This window comes from Uranotaenia lowii, chromosome 3 (genome assembly GCF_029784155.1).
Source record: "Uranotaenia lowii strain MFRU-FL chromosome 3, ASM2978415v1, whole genome shotgun sequence".
NCBI classification, from domain to species: Eukaryota; Metazoa; Arthropoda; class Insecta; order Diptera; family Culicidae; genus Uranotaenia; species Uranotaenia lowii.
Window position 1 is genome coordinate 189728487 of NC_073693.1, and position 23291 is coordinate 189751777.

General features: G+C 36.4%; 1 protein-coding gene across 1 annotated transcript in view; it reads left to right on the forward strand.

Moving 5' to 3' along the window:
* LOC129751802 (E3 ubiquitin-protein ligase KCMF1) overlaps window positions 1-23291 on the forward strand; it is a 72399-nt gene that overhangs the window by 40439 nt on the left and 8669 nt on the right. The window contains exon 4 of the mRNA XM_055747530.1: window positions 16936-17300. Within this exon, the coding sequence (XP_055603505.1) occupies window positions 16936-17300 (365 nt within the window). The remainder of the gene's footprint in view (window positions 1-16935; window positions 17301-23291) is intronic.

Below are 23291 nucleotides of genomic sequence, written 5' to 3' on the forward strand. Positions count from 1 at the left end.
CCGTGTGTAGGTTCGTCCCACTAAAACCACCTTGGACGCCTGATGGGCCCGTTGGTTTTACCCTATAGCCCCATTTATAGTTTTCGTGAAAATGAACGTGAAAAATTTTATTTTGCCAATAACTCAACAACGCAACAAAACTAGGTTTTGTAGCATGGTGGAATTGATGGGGAATGTGTGAAAGATAAAAATCCAACTGGTCTAGTTGTTCAAAATTGGAATGCTGGAATATCGTCAGCCTAGCACTTGCATTACCCTCTAAGTTTTCTGTCTTTAGTTCTGAAGTCTTCGTTATTTTGAAAGCAGCGGAGGACATGGCCTCCAATCCGGATCTGTTATTTTTTCTGACTCGGCCAGTGTCGTGAAAGCAGTTTTGGTCGGAAATATTAAACATCCTCGGATCTACGAACTCTCCTGCCTTGTAATCCATAAAAACATTATCTTGTGTTGGATTCCTGGTCACACCAATATCCCTGGCAATGAAGCCGCAGATTGTTTAGCGACCGAAGGTAGTCGACAAGACCCACCAAACATACCCATCCTTCCTAAAGTTGGTTTATCATCACTTCGAATTGGCAATGACAACATCGAATACGTAGATAGCCTAACAAATCTTGGTGTAATAATTCAAAACAACTTCCAATGGACATCGTTTGTTAATGTGTCCGAAAATTGGCGAAAATATATAGAACGTTACGTATGTTAAGGTTCCCTTCACATTTTTTACCTGTAAACATAAAACTAATACTACTTATAATCCCGCATATGATATTTGGAGCCGAATTTCTAGTCTAGTCTAGTCGCGCCTTTGCTTATAATGAACCGGCTTAAAGTTAGGACATGTTTTAGGAACATCTTTCAATAACTTTTATAAATTGAGATCTTATATTTTTATCTATAAAACCATTTACTCAAGAAGTCCAACTTATTTACTAAGTAAGTTTATTCGTCTTAGAAGTAATCGCTTTGATTGATTGATTTTTTCAATACCGCACCATTACACTGAAAGCTACAATAAAACAATTCTTGTCGGGGGCATAGCTATTTGGAATGATCTTCTAAATAGTATAAAAACAAGTAACATTTAAATTCATTTCGGAGAGAGTGTCATAGCTTTTTCAATGGGGGGATCAGTAAGTTTTTGCACCGGATATGTACTAAGAGAATAGTTATAGTTATAAAGAATCTTTTGAATACAAACCTCGCAACACTAAATGTAGTATTAAAAAAGGAATTGATTTACCTTACACTTTCTCTCGCCTCGAGTCATGAGTGGAATATATGCCGTGACAACAAACTGAGAGAGGTTTTAAAACTGCACTTCAAAATGGACCGACCGGAAGTCATTCCTTGAACGACGAGCCCTGCCTGACCCGGCTGCGTATCGGTCATAAAAGGTTGACCCATGGGAAGCCGAGCAGACTTTTATGAAAAAATTATAGCAAATTTTGCTATCACGCCCTGAGATCCAAATTTGCTCTCATTTTGCTTGACATGAGGTGGTACACAGCAAAATTAAGAGCACAAATTTTCATACTTGATTAGCAAAGTGTTGCCTTATTTTGCTAAAACTGAGACCTTAACTACACACCTCGTTTTTGATATCTTAAACAGCACTATGATGCCAATTTTAGGCATCGCCGAATTATCTGTGATTGCAAAATTTGACATTGTTATGCTTTCAAAAATTTTAGTTACCGAGAGCAAAACGAGGTATAATTATGGTCTCAAATTTGGCCGTACTATGCTATCCTATCCTTGTTTGATTTTTTTTATATATTTTAGCTGTATACCTCCATGAGTCAACCAAAGTTAAAGCAAATTTGGTTACCATGACGGGATAGCGGCGTCTTGCCAAAAAAGTTTGCTCGAGAAACCAGAGTCGCTTTCGTGGACAGCGTGGACACTAGACTGCCCCAAATTTGTATGGGAAATTCAAAACCTGTGAAATGTTATGCGCTGCAGGCTAAAATTGATCTTAGGCCTAGTACAAGATCTCATGCCAAATTTGGGCCAGATTGGATCACGGGAAGGGGTCGCTCAACGAGCCTGAAGTTTGTATGGGATTTTGAGACATTTTGTTCGGGAGAAACATGAAAAACCAGTTTTTCACCAATAACTGTGGTTCCCGTTGGCCGATTTCTTTCAAAAACGGGTTTTCTTGAAGCCTAAACTATGAAAAACATTTCATCCGAAGACTGAATTTCGATAAGAGTTAAGATAAAAAAGTTATAAGGCTTCAAAAATGGGCTGATTTTTTTAAGGATGGTATTCATCACTGTTAATGAGTCGGAGCGGTCGAACATATCGTCGCCTCATTAACACTGATGAATACCACCGTTAAAAAAGTTAGCCCATTTTCGAAGCCTAATAACTTTTTTATCTTAACTTTTATCGAAATGCAGTTTTCGGATGAAATGTTTTTCATAATTTGGACTTTAAGAAAACCCTTTTTTGAAAGAAATCGACCGACGGAAACCAAAGTTATTGATGAAAAACTGGTTTTTCATGTTTCTCCCGAACAAAATGTCTCAAAATCCCATACAAACTTCAGGCTCGTTGAGCGACCCCTTCCCGTGATCCAATCTGGCCCAAATTTGGCATGAGATCTTGTACTAGGCCTAGGATCAATTTTAGCCTGCAGCGTTTAACTTTTTCAAAAGTCGGGTCATTTGGGGCACTCTAGTGGACACCCTTTATTTGAAAAATATAGGGGAATTGAGGGTAAAAATAGCCATAACTTCATGTTTCGATGCGTGCGGTTGCTTGAACACCATTCATTTGATTCCTCGGGAGCAATCACACAAGCCAAGTCTCATTTGCTTCTCAAATTTCAAGTCCGAACATAATTTTTTTCTGTATTATTTGAAAAAAGTAGGGGATTGGATCGAAGCAACCCATAGGACTGTCAAGACGTGAAAAAATTTGTTCCTCCAAAAACTGTTGAAGTTTTCAAACCAATTGAATTTTTTTGAAGTTTCGGTTAAATTGGTTTAGCGCAACGGGGAATGAAGCCGGATTTGCTGTGATTTGGCAGATGGATTTGTGCTGCTCAGGTTCCCGGTTCCTTGATTTATTGCCAAGCTTCAAATCAGGCGCCTTGGACCTCCGGACTAAAAACTGCACTAAAGATGAAGGAAGTATAGATGCAGGGATTTAAAAGTTCTTGGACCAGGACTCAAAGCTAATTACCATTTTTTTCGTTACATTGTCATCACATTTATTGCATTCTAACGGAACGCCCGTAAATAGGTTTTTGTATTGAAGCTTTCGTAAATCGTTTATTTTTAGAGGATCATTTTCAAAAACTTTTACATGAAAATCTGCTGTGAAATTGTTCTTTTATGATTTACGATCAAAAGCACAATCACTTTCATGTTGCTTCGACCAAAAAAAAAATCGAAACTTGGTTTACAAATTTCAAATAAAACACCGAAACGAATTCCAATTTCTTCTTTTGTCACCCTCCCTCCCTTCGATTTTTCCGAAAATCCAGAAGGTGGAAAATAACTTTCAAGGTATTTTATTGTTAAATTTGACAAGTTTTTCTAATATTCAAACGATTGGAAGAGCGAATGTTTCTTGTTTTCTTCTCCTGCCAAAATTCCTGAAATTTTCCATGATTTGTGATAAAATATGAAAACTTAAATGAACTTAAGGTTCAGTGCGCATTAGGAGCAACCTGCCATCCATCAGTTTTAAAAACGATCCAGATATGTGAAAATCTTAGGAGGAAGCCAAATAGGATGTTTTCGTACTTCCGATGAATACAGCTACATCTTCTGGCATATAGAGAATCTATCAAAAGCTAAAAAGCTAAAAGCAGCGAAAAAATCATCAGAAGCTAAGTATCTCTCAACGTTTTTAAACTTTGGTATTTATCGGTTGATGGACAGTTCGTTTCTTCTCGCGTTACCTTTCGGGCACATGACTTTCTTTCTAAAATGCTGCTTCAGGGTGGCCAGCGAACCGGGAAAACCGGGAAAAAACCGGGAATTGAAAATAGGACCGGGAAAACCGGGAAAAAACCGGGAATTTCAAATCAAAACCGGGAAAATTATTTATGGATTATGTTTCCTCATATAAAAAACATATTAATTCCTTAAATTTATTCATTTCATACTGACGTATAATTTTTCTCAGAAACTTAACAATCTAGAGTCGTTTATTTCAGAATAGTTATCCATTCGGAAAGGTCGGGGAAATGTCGGAATTTTATATTCATGAGGGAAAAGCCGGGTTTATACGAAAAAAAAATTGATTTTCGAACTTAGCGCATACATTTGTCGAGCAAAGAAACATCGTAGAATCAAGCAGTAAATAAACAAAAGTTTTTAAATTAAATAAACATTTCACAACTGTGAAGTTTTTATGCATTTTATGCATTAAAGCGTTAATTAATTAAAGATTTTGTACCGTTGTGCACATTCTTTCTTTGCGAATATCTTAAAAAAATATACCTTCAAAATCTGTATTAAGAAAAAAGTGAACACAATATACAAACTTTATAAATGCTGCGATGTTAATTCATACGTTGTAATCAGACAGTTTTCGATCGAATTCATATTTCGAAAACTTAACTTTAATCCTATTTTATAATTGGAATTATTATTCACTAGTCCAGAATTGATGATGGTCGAATCTGCATCAGGAGCTCTTTTTTTCAGAAAAAACACGTCAAAACTTGAGAAAATTAACAAAAATCTAACAAACACATTTAAATTGTGGGAGTCGAAATAAATGTGGGAAATCGAATAAATTTGTTGCAAAAATTGTTATGTGAATAGAACGTTTAAAGAGAGATATAAGTTCAGTAATTCATCGATGAAGACCTAACTCGGCCGAATGGTTTTCTGAAAAGCTATTTTTTACAAAGATCTTGAAGGTGGTTTTTAAATAAATTGAACAATGAGATTTTTTTGACGTGATTTTACATATTTTCAATTGAGTTTACAATACCTTTATAAAAAAAAACAAAAAAAAACAAAACTTATCATAGCAATACTTCAAATTTTCATTTGATTGTTAAAATATTAAAAAAAAAGTTCTAAAAAACAAATTTAATTTTTTGTGTTTTATGTACTAACATACCAATAATTGTCCAAAACAATCAAAACGTAAGTTCAAAAATCAAACATCGAATTGCTCAGAAACGACATAACCTCGAAGTACTCATCTTATTTGGTTTCGAACATAAAACAATAAGGCATAAAAAAATTAAATGCCACCATTTTATTCGGTAATTGATAAACGCACAGAAGCAGAAGTATAAACAAGATACTAAGTTTTATGTGAATCTTGTTTACATTTTTTGGTCTGAAAATCCAGACTTAAAATTCAGATTTTCCCTCATCTAGAACTCAGCGTATTCTATTTTTTTTAATGTGTCCAATAAAAACATGATTCAATATCCGATATGAGACGGTTCTCAAATAAAATTTTGTTCTTAGCATGAATAAGGTTCATCCAAATCTGTTTCAAGAACTTTAGAAGAAAATATCGTTATATCAATCAGTAGATTTCAAAAGTAAAATTAAGGATTTCAACTTGAAATTTTAAAAGTATTATGTACATGGCATTTATCTCATGCAAATAATAAAAATGAAGCATTTTCCCTTATAAGCGAAGATGTATGAATAACTGAAAAGAAGGTATCAATTTTCGGTTAAGGTTAGGACAACTACAAATATTTTCTTATCGTGTTTCCATGACTGTAATTTGAATAACCTTGGAGTTTCAAGATTAAACTAAAAAATTGGTCCTTTCACTCTTTTACGTTCAACTTGCATAAACATATATTAATTTTTGGTCAAAAACCTGATGGACATATTTATTTGCGCATTTTGAAACAGAGGAAACCATAAAATCTCAATCGGGAAAACCGGGAAAAAACCGGGAATTTGAAAATGGAAACTCGCTGGCCACCCTGTGCTCTTAAATGTTAGCTTATAATAATTACTTCTGACGATTAGTGAAAATAGGTTTTGGATGATATTTGAGAATAGACTAGCTTTTTCACTAGGTGGTGCGAGGAAAATATGAAAAGGTTTTTTAATTTTTAAATTGCGTCCCAGAGATGGGTCTTGACTCAAACATTCAGTCAGCGAAACTTTTTTTGTAGAGAAATGAATCCAACTTAGATGAAATTTCAGGGACTAGATAAGAGAAAATCGATGTTGAAAAACATGCGAAAAAAATTCGCCTTGTCTCCCGGTGAGACTTGAACCCACATCTTGCGCCTCTCCGGGGCCCATGTATTAACATTCTACTACAGGAGACCAACCTGGCGTATGAATATTATACTGGTTGAGTGTCGATGTCTATCGGAATGAAGGGAATAGTTCTCCCATGTGATCATAATCATTTTTCTTGGTCTATTTCATGCGAATTTTTTTCGCATGTTTTTCAACATCGATTTTCTCTTATCTAGTCCCTGAAATTTCATCTAAGTTGGATTCATTTCTCTACAAGGTTTTTTTAATTTTCCACCTTTTCATTGCGGTTACTCGATTTTTTTTAAGAATTCGTTTAAATATCTGAAACGATTTGGCCAGTTCAATTTAAGAATCAAGCTTGTTTAGTTGAAAAAAAGATTATCCGGAAAACATTCCAAATTCTGCATTATGAATTAAGTTTCATTTTCAATTTTAGAAAAAAAAAAATTAAGTGCATAACATTAGTCAAAAGTGTTTCCCGATCTTATCCTTTTACCTAATCCACACAAATTTTTTTTTGCTAGGATGCAGAGGTGACCTCGGTCCTAAAGCGTGAATTATTATTCTTTCAATCCCTTTTCTCTATTTTCCTTCTATCCATTCACTACTAGGACGTGGCCGGCGCCGTTATTGATGTGTAAAGAGAGAGCATCAGTTTTGTTCATTGTGAATGTGCTGTCAATCCCAGATACCATTCATTTGACCTCTGGATAAAATTGATGGCCTCGGTCAATCACGGAGTAGCAACCATTGGCGATGTGGAATCCGTTCTACTGAGCCACGCTTGCAATCATGGAATTTGAAATGCTGTTATTTTAATATCGGTAAAAAAATTTAAAGGTTGATGAACTATTAATTCAGAATATTTTTCATGTTGTGTTTCAAGTTCAATGTTTTAAGGTGGATGTGAGTAGTCAATCAAGCTAAGCTAATTATTTGAAAAAATAGGGGAATCGGGGGTGAAAAAGGTAGTTCGGTTACATATTTTACAGTTTTGCAATCAGAAAAGTATCACCTTTAAAACAATATACAACTCAAAACGGCCAATTGTAATCTTCTTTATAGCGTAAATGTCAATAGAAGTGAGCCAAATTTACTAATACTACCAATACTAATTTTCCCTGCTCATAAATAGAAAAAAACGGACACATAAGTTTCTCCTGGTATTTCCATTTTTTCATCGGTTTGAACCACACGGTTTTGCTACAAGATTCGGACCACTTGGTTCCATTTTTATCTAGAAACACTCTCAAATACTTGAATTAATTCAAATCATTTAATAAGCAACAGTAAACAAATTTTTCCAAAACAAATGGTTTGATTGATCGTGATTTTTGTTATATTTTCATTAGAACTTGTTGAACACCCTGTACGTTGACGACAATTTTCACGTATACAGCACGTCATACGGTTACGATACATGTTAGTGGGTATAACAAAACACATAGGATCGCGAAAAAAAACATTTGCAGCTTATTTTTAAGCTGTCTTACTAATTATAGCAACGTTCATACATTAGAATACAGGTTGGATGTCAACATGTTCGCTCGGAGATGATCAATCAAGAATCGAGAGCACATGCAAATGCTTGCCAGGACTTGATTGTGATAGTCGAAAAATCGCTTCTCCTCTACAACAGTTGTTCCGTAATAGGAAGGAACCTTCTTTGGTTCGAGGTTTTCTTTTTGTAACCGTTTCGATAGACAAGACATCAAATAAGATAACACAGCGTCATAAATATTGTTCACTGTAAAAATATCGTTGGTAAGCGTGCGAAGTTACAGAAAAAAAATCCGTGAACAAGCATTTTATAAGAAGAAAAAACTTTATACTTATGTGTTTTTATGTTTATTATTTTTTTAAACTGAAAAATGCATTTCATGCACTAATTGCTCTATGGTTTATTTGTTATTATCGGCCATAGAAGGTTATTTGTATGTGAAGATGGTTAAAATTGTCGGATTATTTTGTAGAGCAAGGTCGGAGGTTGAGAGTCATGGGGAACCGTGAGTTTCATCTGAAAAGCTTAAATCTGGTCAAAAAGCTTAAATATAATAAAAAAAAAGCTTAAATCTGAAAGATGAACGTCAAACGCGTCGTGTCGAATTGGATACTCATGAATTTTTATGATTAAAATTTGAGGTTGCATGCTCGGCGGAATGAAAAACTTGAGAGAAATTTATTTGTATAGAATATGAAAAAGGTGGATAGACAGACAGGCATTAGTACGCCAGTAGATGATAGCTAGAAGGGTGTTGAAATTTTAGGCTAGAGGACATGTTGATGAAAAGCTCCGATGAATTTGAATCCCTTTGCTCATTTTATGGAATCCCTAAAAACATTTTATGGAATATTCATCCTATTTATTTATTTCGTCAATCATTAGTAGACACATATATTGTTGATTTTGCTTAAAACAAAAATATAAAAATAATAAGGTTTGTGAGTTCAATGACTTAAAATACTCTTTGAGTTGTTGCCGAGATGTTGTGAAGCCATTGGCTTCACAGTGTTGATTATAAGAGTTCATCAAGCTGTTGATCGGTCCAATTTTTGCGTATTCTGTGCGCTGATGATTGAAGGCAAGTATACTACGGTTTCTAAGTCGTCTAAAAATCTAATTTGGAATCTGCCGCGAAACAATATCGTTTACAATAGAAATCATTGCATACTCTCGCCGTTTTCTTAGTGTTTGAATATCGATCAACATGCATCGAGCCTCATAAAGGGCGAACACGAAATTATTGCGACACCTAAAATGTCATGCCAATTTTCTTACAGTGTTCAGAAAAAAAAAACAAAAATTTTAGGATAGTTTTATACATACATTTACTCAAAAAATCCAAAGAAAAGTTAATATATGGAGCCTAGAGTGTAAAATTGAACGCATTTTTGCTTGATGCCCTCCATCAAAGTCTTTACAGTGTCATCCGGTACCAGTTTCTTAGTTTTTTTTTCCCATTTTCTTAACATATCCTTCTCGTCTTTGACTGTCTTCTGGCTCTTCCGAAGTTTCCGCTTGCTTCTCGAGGCACTCAGATTTATAGATCTCGCCATTTACTGTGCCCTTTGTTACGAAAGGCTTACTCCTAAGTCCGTAAGAGCAGATGGCCTGTCAAACGAAGCGAACTTTGACATTTTCTTCTTCTTAAATTTGTCGTCCACATCGAACTTGCTCTTGCCGGTGAAAACTTGAAACAAGTTCAGCACCACTGACTTTCTTTGTGTGTTGCACAGCTAACTATAACCCAAAACACAAACACTCAAAACCCAAATCTTGTAGCAATTTTACATTTTTACTCTTACGACACATTAAAAACATACGCTAGCTTAACATAATTTCTACTCACGGGCCCGTTTCCTACCATAACATCCAAACAATAGCAACATAATCACAGCTCGGACGGCACAGGTTTATCACAGCTTAATATCACGGAATTTCTGGCATTCTGGCAATCCTGTCTGGCTGCACTGCTCTACGGGTGCATGACAAAGACTCGGAGCACCTCCGACGTCTGCTTCCGCCTGGATCTGTTCCGGCTGGGCCATGCGACGGCTGATCGGCTCGCAAGAAAACGATCCCAGATCCCAAAAAACGGTCCTAACAAACATTGGTTCATTGTTTCTCAAAAATTTCTTCCTGCTAATTCTTCACTCATCCAGTGGGGCCTTCGGTATTGGCCAGCTGGTCCTACCTTTCGCTTTGGCCATGATCCGTCGTGGCAGGATGTTGTTGCCTCCAACTCTACCGTTGCCTGGGAGTTGGGAGGAATTAACGTCCGATTCGTGCTATCAGATTTTATTTTTTCGCTCACCTGCAATCAGCTGAAGTTCTTGACTGGTAACAGCTTTTGGATGACTGGTTGGCGCGTAACTGGAGCCAAAACGAACTTTTTGCCCCTTTCCTAGCCACGATGTTGTTTTAATTTTGTTTATTTTCCCGTTTGGGCGTGTTTGACATTTCACACTCTTAATTTTAAACACTAAATTTTGGCTCGAACTAACCCAATCAAAATTAAACAAGCACTAATTCTTAATTATAACGCTACAAACTCCAACCCTGAAATTTGCTTAAAATCGGCTTTTATATACGTTTCGCCGTCCGTCACACAGCAGCCATATTTTGTCAGCATCTTCTCGTGGAGCTTCCGTGCCCGAGTTTTAGCCGTCGATTGTTGCCGCTCGTCGCGATTTGGGAATTTCTGTACCTTGTATGTATGTAGTTATCTTCTTTGCATTCTGGACGTAGCTCTGCGACATGCCGATCTTTTTATCCAAATCACGGCTTGAGACATTGGGATTTGCTTTAATCATCCGCTTCACCTTTCCCTCCGTCTTTTTGTTCTCCGGTCCCGGTCAACCGCTTCAACACTCTGGAGGCGGTTGAATGGTGAATGTTCAACATTTTTCCCAACTGCCAGGTCAGGAAATTCCAGGTGTTTGGGAGGAATTTGTTCTATCGACCTCCATTTTCGTTGAATCGAAAAACATGACTTCGAGTCAGACAGCATGTAAACAATACACATCAATGAGAAAGTGTGCAAAATTTGGTTGATTTTCAACCAAGTAAAACATTTATGCCCTGTTGAATGTGTCTCAATAATTTCGTGTTCGCCATTGGAAGGCGGTGTGATGCCCAACCTAGTTTTTTTTTTTTATTAGTTGATCACCCAGGTGGTAAATCCTTTTTACGGATTGCATTCCAAGGCACGGCGAGCCACCGCGTCCCCCCAGTTTGCTACTCTGGGTCCATGGGTGCAATTGGACGACTCATGATACTATGTACCCCTACGCCATAAAATCCACCTGGGGCCTCTGGCCATAATTCCCATCCGGACCGGCAACGAAGGCTTTACCCATGATGGGAGACCATACTCGCGCAATGCGCTCCACGGCAAATACTCGTTTTATACGTCCTACACCAGCAATTTACGTCCACTCTTTGTCACGATTCACGACTTACGGGTTGGCAGTCCGTTCGCCGCTACTCGTGACTCGAGTCCCACACATTCGGTCTCTTGTCACAATTTGAGCCGTCTTGACCCGTCTCTCCTCGTGACTCGAGACCCTCTAACACTCATCCTCTTGACACGATTCGAGAGTGCGCTCATTCACCTCTCCTCGTGTCTTGGGAGCCCTCAATCATAACGTCTCTTGACCCAATTCGAGACGAGAACAACTCGCCTCTCCTCGGGTCTGGAGATAACCACACATCCTTTTTCTCCATCTCGACTCTTCGAGACTCAACCTGAGGCCCATCCACTGGGCGCCACATGTTACGGCACAAGGCCCCTCTGTCTGTCGTGAGTCAATCGTATCCGCGAATCGGGGCCAGGAACCTCCCCGAAAGGCAGATCGATCGAAACTCGCCAAACATTTGGTCGTCCCGCATATCGGGGTCGCGACTACCCGATACACGTTACGACCCCTCCCTCTTGCAACTGAGCACTGGTACCAGGGTGCCCAGTCACACCACGTTTTGTCACCCTCGGCACGCAGCTCGTCGCAGCTGACTGTACCAAGTGTGACGTGTAGTTCTCTTGGCCGTACATCTACAGCTGGTCAATTCTGTAGACACGTTTCCACTCTGCACCACGGGGAGGTGGAACTACGTCGCAAAGCAACCTTGTTTATGAGGAACGTTTTGATAGTATGCAGGTCTTTAAAGTTGTAGCGTAAGCGCTTTATAAACCCTAACATGCTATTAGCCTTATGTATAATAGTGTTATAGTGTTCAATAAAGTAAGTCTGGAGTCCAGGATAATTCCTAAATCTCTTACTTTTTTTACATCTTTATACATCGTGATTTCCTAGTGAAATTACAATATTTGGAGATGATAGTTTTCTGTTAAATGATATTGAGTTATGTTTTTTTTTTTAATTTGATTCGAGTAAACTTTTCTTACATCAGGTGCAGAATATGTTTATTAAACTATGGAACACATTCATACCAGTAGATAATTGTTCTCGACTGGTAAAACTGTATAAACGGGAAAATATTTCGGCTTTTTCGCTTCAATTTAAAAGGTGCTGCCATTCTGGATGAAAGCCGTCGGGAGTCTGCATTGCCCATACTGGAAGTTTGTCACATCATCAACACAGATGCAACAGTGAATAAGAGATCCGATGTTGACCATCTGAGCTCTACATATTCCGGGATCCTCAACACTATCAAGAAAGGAAATAGACCGAAGAAAAACATACCCAAACAGACCGGTACTGCTACATCAACAACATCATTTGGTAGTGCAACCAGCTAGTGATCGGAGTGTTTGTTTGCTGAGTTTTTTTTTTTTTTTGAGATTTTCTTTCGTGTTTGGAGTTTGCTCTAGGCAGTAATTTTCATTTTATAAATATTTAAGTAAGCCTTTTCATCTAAGTTTTCATTTTAATATCTTTTAGCGTTTTTAATGGTAAAAAGTGTCCAATTATTGTATGTGAATTTAATTGTAATCGATCCTCCAGATGAAGAAACACAATTTTCTGTAAGTTTTCTACTGTTCTATGTTGTCAATTAGTTCTTTAAGAGATTGTAATGTTTGTTGTAGATTCCTGTGAAAAAGTTCAAATAAAGAACGAAACGTCGGAATAAGAAGAGAAGGTGTTTTGGATCCGTGAATTGACTGAAAAAGCCGAAATATTTTCCCGTTTACACATTCATACCTTTATGGTTTTTTATTTCATAATATATGTAGCTTCATGCCGTCGGCATATTTTAAAGATTTTTAAGGATGAAGGTAATGTCGTTTACGTACAAGATAAAAAGAAGTGGTCCTAACTGTGAGCCTTGTGGAACACCTGAAGTGACTTGAATGAGATTTGACTTCTTTCCATTAAATTTTGTTATTTGTTGTCTGTTTATTCAATATGATTCAAGCCATTTCAGAAGTCTTAAATCAACGCCAATTTTTTGCAGCTTATAAAGTAGCATCGGTATATACAGTGAGCGAAATAAGAATAGCACCACTATGTGTTTTGCTTGTTAAAATGTGAATCATTGAAAATTACGAAAATTTCGTTCCACAGTTTGTTCTGAGTTGCTTAACGCATAAATCAAGCATAAGTTTACTTTTTTTTGTGAAAAATGTGAAAAAAGGGTGCGAAATTTAATAAGAAAAGCACCACTTGAGTTTTTCAACAAAATCTAGATTATTTTTAAAAATTTACTTTGTAAAAGTGAATTATAATGCTTTTACGAATTATTTGAAAAGATAACTGCATTTTAAGGAGTTTTCCAGAATTCCAAAGGTTTTCAAAGGTTTTAAAAGGGGGTTTTAAGAGGGGCTCCTCTAGCGTTAAGGAATTTGATATTTGAGCTATAAAACTTTACCAAACTACTTACTTTCTTCATTAAAATGACATGAAAGGATGAAACAAACATTCGGGATTAATTTTGAATCAGAAAAAAATAGGTTGGAAATCAAAAACTTTGATTTCGTTCAGTAAACCACACTTTTTCCGGTTTCAAGTCGTAGATGGCAGCTCTATCTTGCAGTTAAAACCAAATTTAGTCTCAATATTGATTTTCCAGGTTTATTTAGGCCCATATCATTCTGAGGTATTTTCCCATCACAGTTTTGTGGAAGTTCACGCTGCAGAAAACTTTTCCGGATTTACAAAAGAATCACCAGCACAAAAATGTACAACCGCCAAAATTATTGCTGATCTTAACTTCCGATTCAATTGCAAATCATACCAATAATACCAATACCAATAATAACTTTATTCTGATAATCGGTCCAAAAAATCACTTTTAGTGACCTTGATGCAATTCTAATTTTTTTTTGGATTTAGCGATCTTAGAATTTCCAAAGCGGTACATGTATTTATTTCTTGACCAAAATCATCCAGCACTCCCTAATTAATCCCGGATATTTTGGTTAAATGGCAAGATAGCGCTCCCATCTATGACTTAAAACTAGAGAAATATTGTTTGACTATTAAAAAACATTAGTATTTTTGAATTCCAACCTGCTTTTTGGATTCAAACTCAGCCTAGGATCTATGTTTCATCATTTTGCATCATACTTATGAATGTTGATGAAGAAATCAAGCAGTTTGAAAAAGTTTGAAAGCTCAAATATCAAATTCCTTACCGCTAGAGGAGCATCTCTGAAAACCTTTGGAATTCTGGAGACTCCTAAAATGCAGTTATCTTTTCAAATAATTCGTAGAAGCATTATTATTCACTTTTACATAGTAAATTTTTAAAATAATCTTGTTTTTGTTAAAACACTCAAGTAGTGCTATTCTTATTTCGCACCCCTTTTTTCACATTTTTGGTTCTCAACGCCAATTGCTACGTCCAAAAAAAGTTAACTTATGCTTGATTTATCCGTTGAGCAATTCAAAACAAACTGTGGAAGAACATTTTCGTAATTTTCAATGATTCATATTTTAACAAGCAAAACACATAGTGGTGCTATTCTTATTTCGCTCACTGTATATACGATCAAATGCTTTGCTCAAGTCTGTATACAATCCCTCAACGTGATTGCCATTATCCATTACATTTAGTGAATTATCTACGAATTCAAGTAAATTTGTAGTAGTTGAGCGACCTCCGAAAAATGCATGTTTTTTTTAATTTTAAAGAAAAAATTTTCATTTACAATTGAACACTGCCTCCAAGTTTTTGATTACAAAAAACATAATTTTTTTTTGGACCGCGCTAAGAGCAAGTTCACTGGTGTTGGGAAAAAGTGGTAGAAATTTTGACATTTTGAAAATTTTACCATGCAAAAATGTTTTCAAGATCTTGGGGCGTTGTATTTTTCTACAACACTGTTTCTATTTCAGCCGTATGTGATAGAAATATTGCTATTTTTGCATCACAGCATGCGAAAATACAACACGTGTTGTAAAAAAACTAGAAGGCCACAGATCTTGAAAATGCTTTTGCATGGCAAAATTTTCGAAATGTGCCATAAGTATCAAAATTTCTACCACTTTTTCTAAACACTAGTGAACTTGCTCTAACAGTGATATGCGGTGTTAAAATATCGATGTTACGTAATTGTATTTTTTTTTTCTTTCACGTTAATGTGATGTCTTAATTCATATAACTTAAGTAAGATTATAGAACAAGTAAAATGTTCAGAATTACAACTTGTTGATGCCAAAGTTATGCATGAAATGATTCGACGCTCATGTCCCTCCGATGGTATGTTGGCAAAGTAAGCCGTTTTTAACTGCCAAGTGAGAGTAAAAATGCACCCAGTCAGTTTGCCGTGCAGGGTAATCGTCGTTGGACCGAACTAAAAAGTGCTTTTGGTAGAATTCAAAATTAGCAGTGTTCTGTATAGGAAAGAAAAAGGAAATTACACACGTGAATAAAACGGCGCGCGCAGTTGAACAGTAAACAACGCAAAATACAAAATAATCATAACTATTCTTCTCTTCTGAGGCTGCAGAAGACGCGTACTCGATCAGCCGAAAAAACAGTTGAAATACTAAATATTTGACGCGTTTTCTTTCCCTTTTTTCGTCTCGGGACTCAGAGAAATCACATGAGCCACGGCATCCGGATCAGGAGAAGTCGCTTCGAATCTACGGCTTCTACGCCACCGATCGCGTCTACGACGACACCGTCACCGATCGCTGCCATTGCACTTGCCAGAAGTAGGAGAAGTGAGGATGAAATTCGTGCTCTGCAGCAAGTAAAAGATAAAAAATACACGAGCGAAGATCTCTAATATGACTGTGTTGTTTTGAATGAAATACCTACCATCTGTTGCCACAGCACAGGACATTATCGTGATTTAACAGCATCGAAAAATGTTATGTTGCAGTTTATGAATCATATTGTCAAAATCTAAAACGGAGCCAATCGTTCATCAACACGGTAGACAATAAATGTTGACGAATTTTCTGTCATCGGTATGGAATCTCGCATTTGAAGCAGGGTTTTTTAGTTTTCTGTTGAGCATCGGTTACATCTATGTCACGGTAATTGAGGAATAGAAAATATTTCATCTGGATTTTGTTTATATATTACGAACTGTCATCGGAAAACCAACTCAACGATCACATTTCAATTAAAAAAATTAAGGTGTAAGAGCTCATGTATCCGTGGCCCAAACAGCTGGTTTAGACCCCTTATTCCTCCTCAAAGTTTTTAAAATGTGTTTAAAATTCATCAATCAAATAAACTTTTATTGTCGTTTTCAAGAGAAAAAAAAACCAGTGAATATGAGCGGACGTCAGAAATTCCAGACTATATCAACCTATCAATATCTCTATTCGTATCGATTAAAACGACATATTGTGATATTTTTTCTATGTTGTCCTCAAAAAGTTGAGCATAACTTTCGACCAAATAGATATTTCTGTGCTCTCTGATTTGCTGAAACCGAGGTTGTTTAGAGCGGTTTTTGTCATTCCACTATGCTATCTTCATATTAGACACGTAGGCCTGCCTGGAAATTATACCGTGGTTACGGGATTCTTTCACGTTGTTAGGCTTTCTAAACAACTCCCACTGTATTCACACAGAGGAAAATACATCTCGTTTTGTTAACACCGTCAATCCAAAGGTTTTGTTTCTTGTTTTATTATTTAAGTCATTTATGTTTTTATTCAAAGATTATCATGTTGTTAGTTATGTTTGAAAAGGTATTACATCGATAACCGACGATTTTGTTTGTGAAACTTAATATAAGAGACAAATGTAATCACGTGTCGTGTATTGCTAACGTAGTGTTCTCAATCTGTTTTCAAGGCCGCCCGGCAGCAGCTGGAACGATTACCACGACGTCAACAGCAGCCAGTAGTGTCCTCCGCAACCAATGCAACCGGTGTCAGCAATGCTGCGGGAAGTAACATCAACGCTTCGCAACAGGCCAGTTCGATTATCACCCTCAATGCCACCGGTTCTCGTGATGCCCCGATTGCCGCTTCATCGTCGTTGCCAATGGTGTCATCTGGCATCGGTGCTTGCAGCATCCTGGGCGGTGTATCGGCTGCGGCTGCAGCTGCTGCCGCCGCTGCTTCTCAGCAACAGTCACAGTTCTTGATGGCACGCTTCATGGTCCCAAGCTTGGATGACGCTGAGCTAGCACAACTGGAACGTGATAGAGCTGATAGGTGAGTCTATATTGGTACATTAGATTAAGAGGGGTTTTAACAATAAGATTTTCGTCTGATTTGGTTTTTGTTTAAATTTGTTCGTATCATAAAATTATGATTGTGGAGGAAAGCTAACCCCGACCAGAAGAGCAACTGATGTTATCGAATATAGATGTACCGGATCTTCGGCGCCGAATACGATTAAAAACCATTAAACCGAATATTCGGTTTACCGAATAGTTTTGCTAAGTATTCGACCGGATAGGCCGAATATTAATTTTTAAATTCATACAACAGATTTGTCAAATTTTTTAAATGATGTTGGATAATTTATAAATTTTCCAAAAGTAATGTTCGAAAAGCTACCCAATAACCAAAAACTAAAGATTTCATTAAAATATCTTAGGTGTATCCGTGTATCTTTCACCGAAGATCGTACTGAAGAATGCTGAAAAAGGTCGTATTAAAGTTTGATTATCGTTAAATCCAGATTTTTCAGACCAATTCGGGCTTGCCGATAAACTTAAAAATAATCAAGATAACCAAATCTGGCCCCAATATCCAGATATTGGTAAAAACTTTCCTGAGTTAGTCCTGATTTAGTATTTGCTAAATTAAATACAAAAAGTCAAATTCCTCTTTGTACTCTATTGTGTCAAAAACGGTTTTACGAGTTAATTTAAAAAGAATATTTTTTTAACCTTTTGTAGATTTGAACGCTGCTGATGTGGTTCGATGAAAAATTTAAATTAAATAAAATCTTTCACTTTTCACTTACAGTGAGGGGCAAAATAAAATGTCCAAATTATTTTTTTTATCATTTCTTTTATTTTTCTGATTAAAATTCAACGAAAACACATCGTAATTATTTTTAAAATATTGTTTATTATGTTCTTTTCAATTTTTGTTAATGTTGCGCTGGTAAAAAAGAAAGTTTTTCTAATAGAAAAAAAACAGTTAATATTTCAAAAAAAGTGGGCAAAATAAAGTGTCCAACTCAAAAATCAATATAATTTTGATAAGTTTCCATCGCGAGGCCCTCGAATTTGTTTGTTTTGTGTATTTTGACGTTTCATAAACAACTGGCTTGGCTCTGGAGTATTCTTCAAACAGATGTCTACATTCGAATAAGTTGTAAAATATGGAGAACGCATAAATTTCTGGTTCCATTCCGTTGTCCATCCGGAAACTGGTTGTTCGTGATGTGAATAGTCAAACGCACCGGGAGGTGGCCAAGCACTACGAAAACAGCAAAACAGCGGTATTAAAAAATCATGAAGAAGATTAAAACGTTCGGATCGGTGGTTGATCGCCTGGGAAGAGGACTGAAACCCGAGACAGATGCCAGAACGGACAAGAAAATCATTCTTGAAGGGAAGAAAAACGCAATAATAACGATTCGGCAGATACAGGAAGAGCTCCAATTTTCGGTATTGCGTCGTACTGTTCGTCGCCGCATCCATGCAAAGATCGCAGTGAAGGGCCTTTCATCAGCCAGGTGAACAAGGCTAAACGGCTCAAGTTCGCCATGGAACACGCCGATAAACAGCTCGAGTACTGGAAAACATAGTTGCGGGCCGACGAATCCAAATTCGAGCTATTCAACCGGAAGAAGCGGGATCATATGTGGTGCAAGTCAGGTGAGGAGCTGCTCCAAGACCGCCATATCCTAGGAACAGGCAAGCACGGAAGAGGTAACGTGATGGTGTGGGGATGCTTTGCTTTGGGTTGGGTGGGCAATTTGGGAAAAATTGACGGAATCATGAGTCATATTGAAATATCCTGCGGGAAAACCTCGAGGTATCCCTTATCAAGGCGGGCCTCGAAGAGCGCTTCGTTTTACAGCAGGATAACGATCCGAAGCATACGGCCAATCTGACTAGGTCATTTTTCCGTTCCTTGAATGGCCCCCACAAAGTCCTGATCTGAACCCCATCGAAAATCTGTGGGCCATAATGAGACTGGTGTGACAAATAAAAATACTTATTTTGGTGCCCCGGAGCATGCGTGGGAAGAACTCGACCCACAACACTTGCACAACCTTGTTGAAAGTATACCGAAGCGCTTGCAGGAGGTGTTAAAGGCTGAAGGAGGCCATACCCATTATTAAATCGTTCTTTTTTGCCTTCAGTTTGAATTATTTGAAAATGTACTGATCTGGACACTTTATTATGCGGCATAATAAACAGGGCCTGTTTTTTTGGGATATTAACTGTTTTTTTTATCAGAAAAATTTTCTTTTTTTCACCAGCTCAAAATTAACAAAAATTGAAAAGAACATAAGAAACAATGTTTTAAAAATGATTACGATGTGTTTTCGTTGAATTTTAACCAGAAAAATAAAGGAAGTGATAAAAAAATAATTTGGACATTTTATTCTGCTCCTCACTGTAGGAATAATACCTATATTTTTCAGGTCCGCCCTATTTTTTTTTATTTTTCAAATAAAAATCGCCCAGAATTGCAAATACGTCCTGTCGAAAGTATTATATGCTTAAGGTTGAGGATCATCAGTATTTTTAACTATTATTTTGAAGATATCTTGCTCAAATGCGACCTTCATCTTATTCGATATCAAATGAGCGATTTAAAATTGCTTTGCACCTATTTGGACATGTTTTTTCCCTAATTGCAGTGGAATTCATTCCTTTTTTTGTTATACGCCCTAGAAGCGAAAAGTCATGTCCATTTAGTGAGTGATGACATTTTGAAAATCGTCCGATTTTTGAATGAAGCGCACTGAAATGAAATTGAACTATTTTTTTTCCTGTAGGGGAGAGCAAACTGCGACCAGTAGTTTATCTATTGTGGTATTTACCCCGCGTTACTATATGCTGTCAGCACTGATCACACTGACATGACACTTAGAACAAAAATTCAACCATTTTCTGTCTAATTTTTTGTTGTCAGATTTTGGAGGTTCGCAGTATCGACGGCAGGTGGCGAACCTGAACAATTTGACAAAAAATACCCTGTAGGAAAAATGTACCTGTTTAGCCCGATTTTATCGTAGAAATTGCCTGTTTTTTTAAAGTTGGGTGGCATTTCCTAACTGGGATAGCATTTCTTCAAATCGATCGATGCGCACTCTGGAATCGACATTTCGTTCTGTTGGAAAAATTATCCAGAAAACGAAATCGAGTGTCCAGTCAGTATGGTCAGTGCTGTCAGGTTCACCTCCTCTATTGATTGGAGTGACAGTTGATTGCTGACCTTGCTTATCCCAATCGGGTATGATATCAAAGATGCATGATATAACCTTCTTAAGCCCGGTTTACAGTTCTTGTGAACTCGAACTCGAACGTGAACGTGAACTCACCACAGTGAAAAAATATTCCGCAGTGAAATGTCAAATCGGTCAAATCTTCAAAATTAGTAAGAGGTTTGTTCAACTGCGGGTAGAAATTGGTTTCGATCGGAAAATGACAGATCATTCAACCAATGTTTTGATCGATACTTGTAGAACCAATGCTCAAATTTAAATTCAGATTTCTCAAAAAAAATATTGTTCTTCTTCAAAACATATTCAGCTTTGAAAACGATTGATTTAATAAAATAATCCCAAAGTTCTTATCTTTGAATACAATGAATTTAAATTAAATTTTATGAATTTAAAGTATACTCCTAAAAAGTATTTATCGATCAAGGAGTAACGAGCTTTAGCGATTCGTTTCTTTTGAAAAACTTATTGAAAGGACGTTATGAATATAACTTCTACAAGATAGCCATTTTTTGTTCTTGATTAAAAATTGACAAACAAAAATTTCAAAATTACTTTTAATTAGTGAAACAATTGAAAAGGTTTTTATTTAATTAAAATGCATCAGTACTCTTTTGTTTGTTAATTTTTCTGCTTTTCAGTTCTCCTTAAAACACATTATTTTTGAATGATTTCATAAATTTTCATAATTATTTCCATACCTTTTCTGGAACACACACATTTGAACAAAGCGGAATCTATTTTTTTTTTTTATTTCAATGGAATCTGGCCATTCGATGATCTTCATTTACATTTATTCGTTGAGAAGCTCTTCCAACAGGTACATTTATTCGTCGAGAAACTCTTCCAACAGGTGCAATTAAATGATGCCCAAGCGGGTTTTAAAGTTAAAAAAAAATATATCGTATGCGTTTCATTTCAAACTCGTAGTATTTTAAGCCTTTAATTGCCTTCAAATCACGGATAAAAAACTCTATAGGTTGTTATCAAAATTCGTATGGTTGGCTCATCTATATCACATGTTTTTGGTTGAACGCATGATATTACTTAATCAACATCGATAACTACAAACAAACTAGCGTTTATGTAAAGTTGATTTGGCTGTAGAGGATTTCTCAACCGCATATCGCTTAAATAATTTAACAGCTAGTAGATTTGGCTATATTTTCCTAGTATACATTTTAATAACTGATAGTTATTTTTTAAATATCACTGATGCTTGACGAGACCTTGAATTTCGTATGAACAAGCAAGTAAATGGTCTGACTTAGAGGAAAAAAAGCCAGTATTTATTTCTCGTGGAAAAAATCAACCAACACGAATCGGGAGGTAAATATGATTTATTTTTTTCAGTTGATTTTCTTTTTAATTTTATGAAGAGATTAACCACCGTAATTTTTGTTTGTTACTTTGATTTATCGGCCTAGCGGTGAAAAGTGATGTCCTTTTTAGTAGGGACATCTAAAGATTATGAAATTTTTTATATAGATGGATAGAAGGTTAGAAGAAATGAAAGATGGTGAAAATGAGCGGGTAGAATTTGTCTAGAAGCATTACCATCACATACCAAATTTTTGTTCCTCACGAGCCTACTACTATGAAGTGGTAGATACAGATAGAGTTGCATCTACCACCACACATTAGTAGGCTTAGCGTGGTCCGCCCCACAAGCGAGAACTTGTAGTGCGGACGAATTTTAATTTTTTTAAATGTTTTCAGATACATATAGAGATGTGGGGGTGCATTTTGACCCCCGAGGGTCTATCCGGAAGGTGGAATAATAAACAGCGATGAACAAGATCATATCACGTAAGTTATATAGTATTCTTAATTTATCAAAATCATATTTTCATAAGAGGTTTTATTTTATTTCAGGGCGCCGGCAGTTCAACTTCCACCGAAAACAAAAAAAAATCACAGCATTTTGTTTCAGGGCCATGGCGCTGGCTCCCCCAGCAGAAGCAAAAAAACGATGCAGTGGTTGAAGTTAAAATTCATGCCACTAATCGTATATATAATTAAAATTTAAAAAAATAAATAAAATTGTTTCATTTAACAAAGAAAAACAATGCATTTTATCTGTTCCAATTAATTTTATTAATATTTTGAATCAACGATTTCCCACGTTCACGGGGAGCAGCATTTACAGTAGAAACAGCTATACGAATGATTGAATAAAAATTCCTGTTGAATTCTTAGCATCGATACGATCGTTAAATCAGCCATTTATCCTTTCGTGGCAAAGTATCATCTGATTGTTGGCTTGAACGTATTTTCGGGTCAGAACCAAACAACCATATTTATGTTCATGTAGACGTGTAAAATAACTGATAAATCTATATATTTTTCTCCGTGATGTGCTTACAAATTAAAAAAACTAATTTTTTATGAAGCAAAAATTTTTTCGTCATCGGTGAAATTTTTTTCAGAATGCACATTGCCATTCGGACGTGAAAATGAACGCGGAATTTATATTCACCACTCTTGTTCGTTTTCCGTTTTCACGTTCGCTCAGTGCGTTTACACTTCGAGCGGAATGTCAGTGAACGCGGAAAAAATATTCCGCAGTGAAAATCGGGGGAATTGAAATAAAATTAAGATTAAAGGGCTTTGAACAAGGAAATCAGTTCAAAAATAATCGTTCAACCATTCCGCATCTATTCCACCTAGTTTCGCAGCCATGAAACGCAGCATAGTCGAGTTTTTGAAGAATATAAGTTTTTTCATTTTCACGTTCGAAAGAACTGTAAATGCACCTTTAGGGCTGATATGCAATCATATGTATTGTG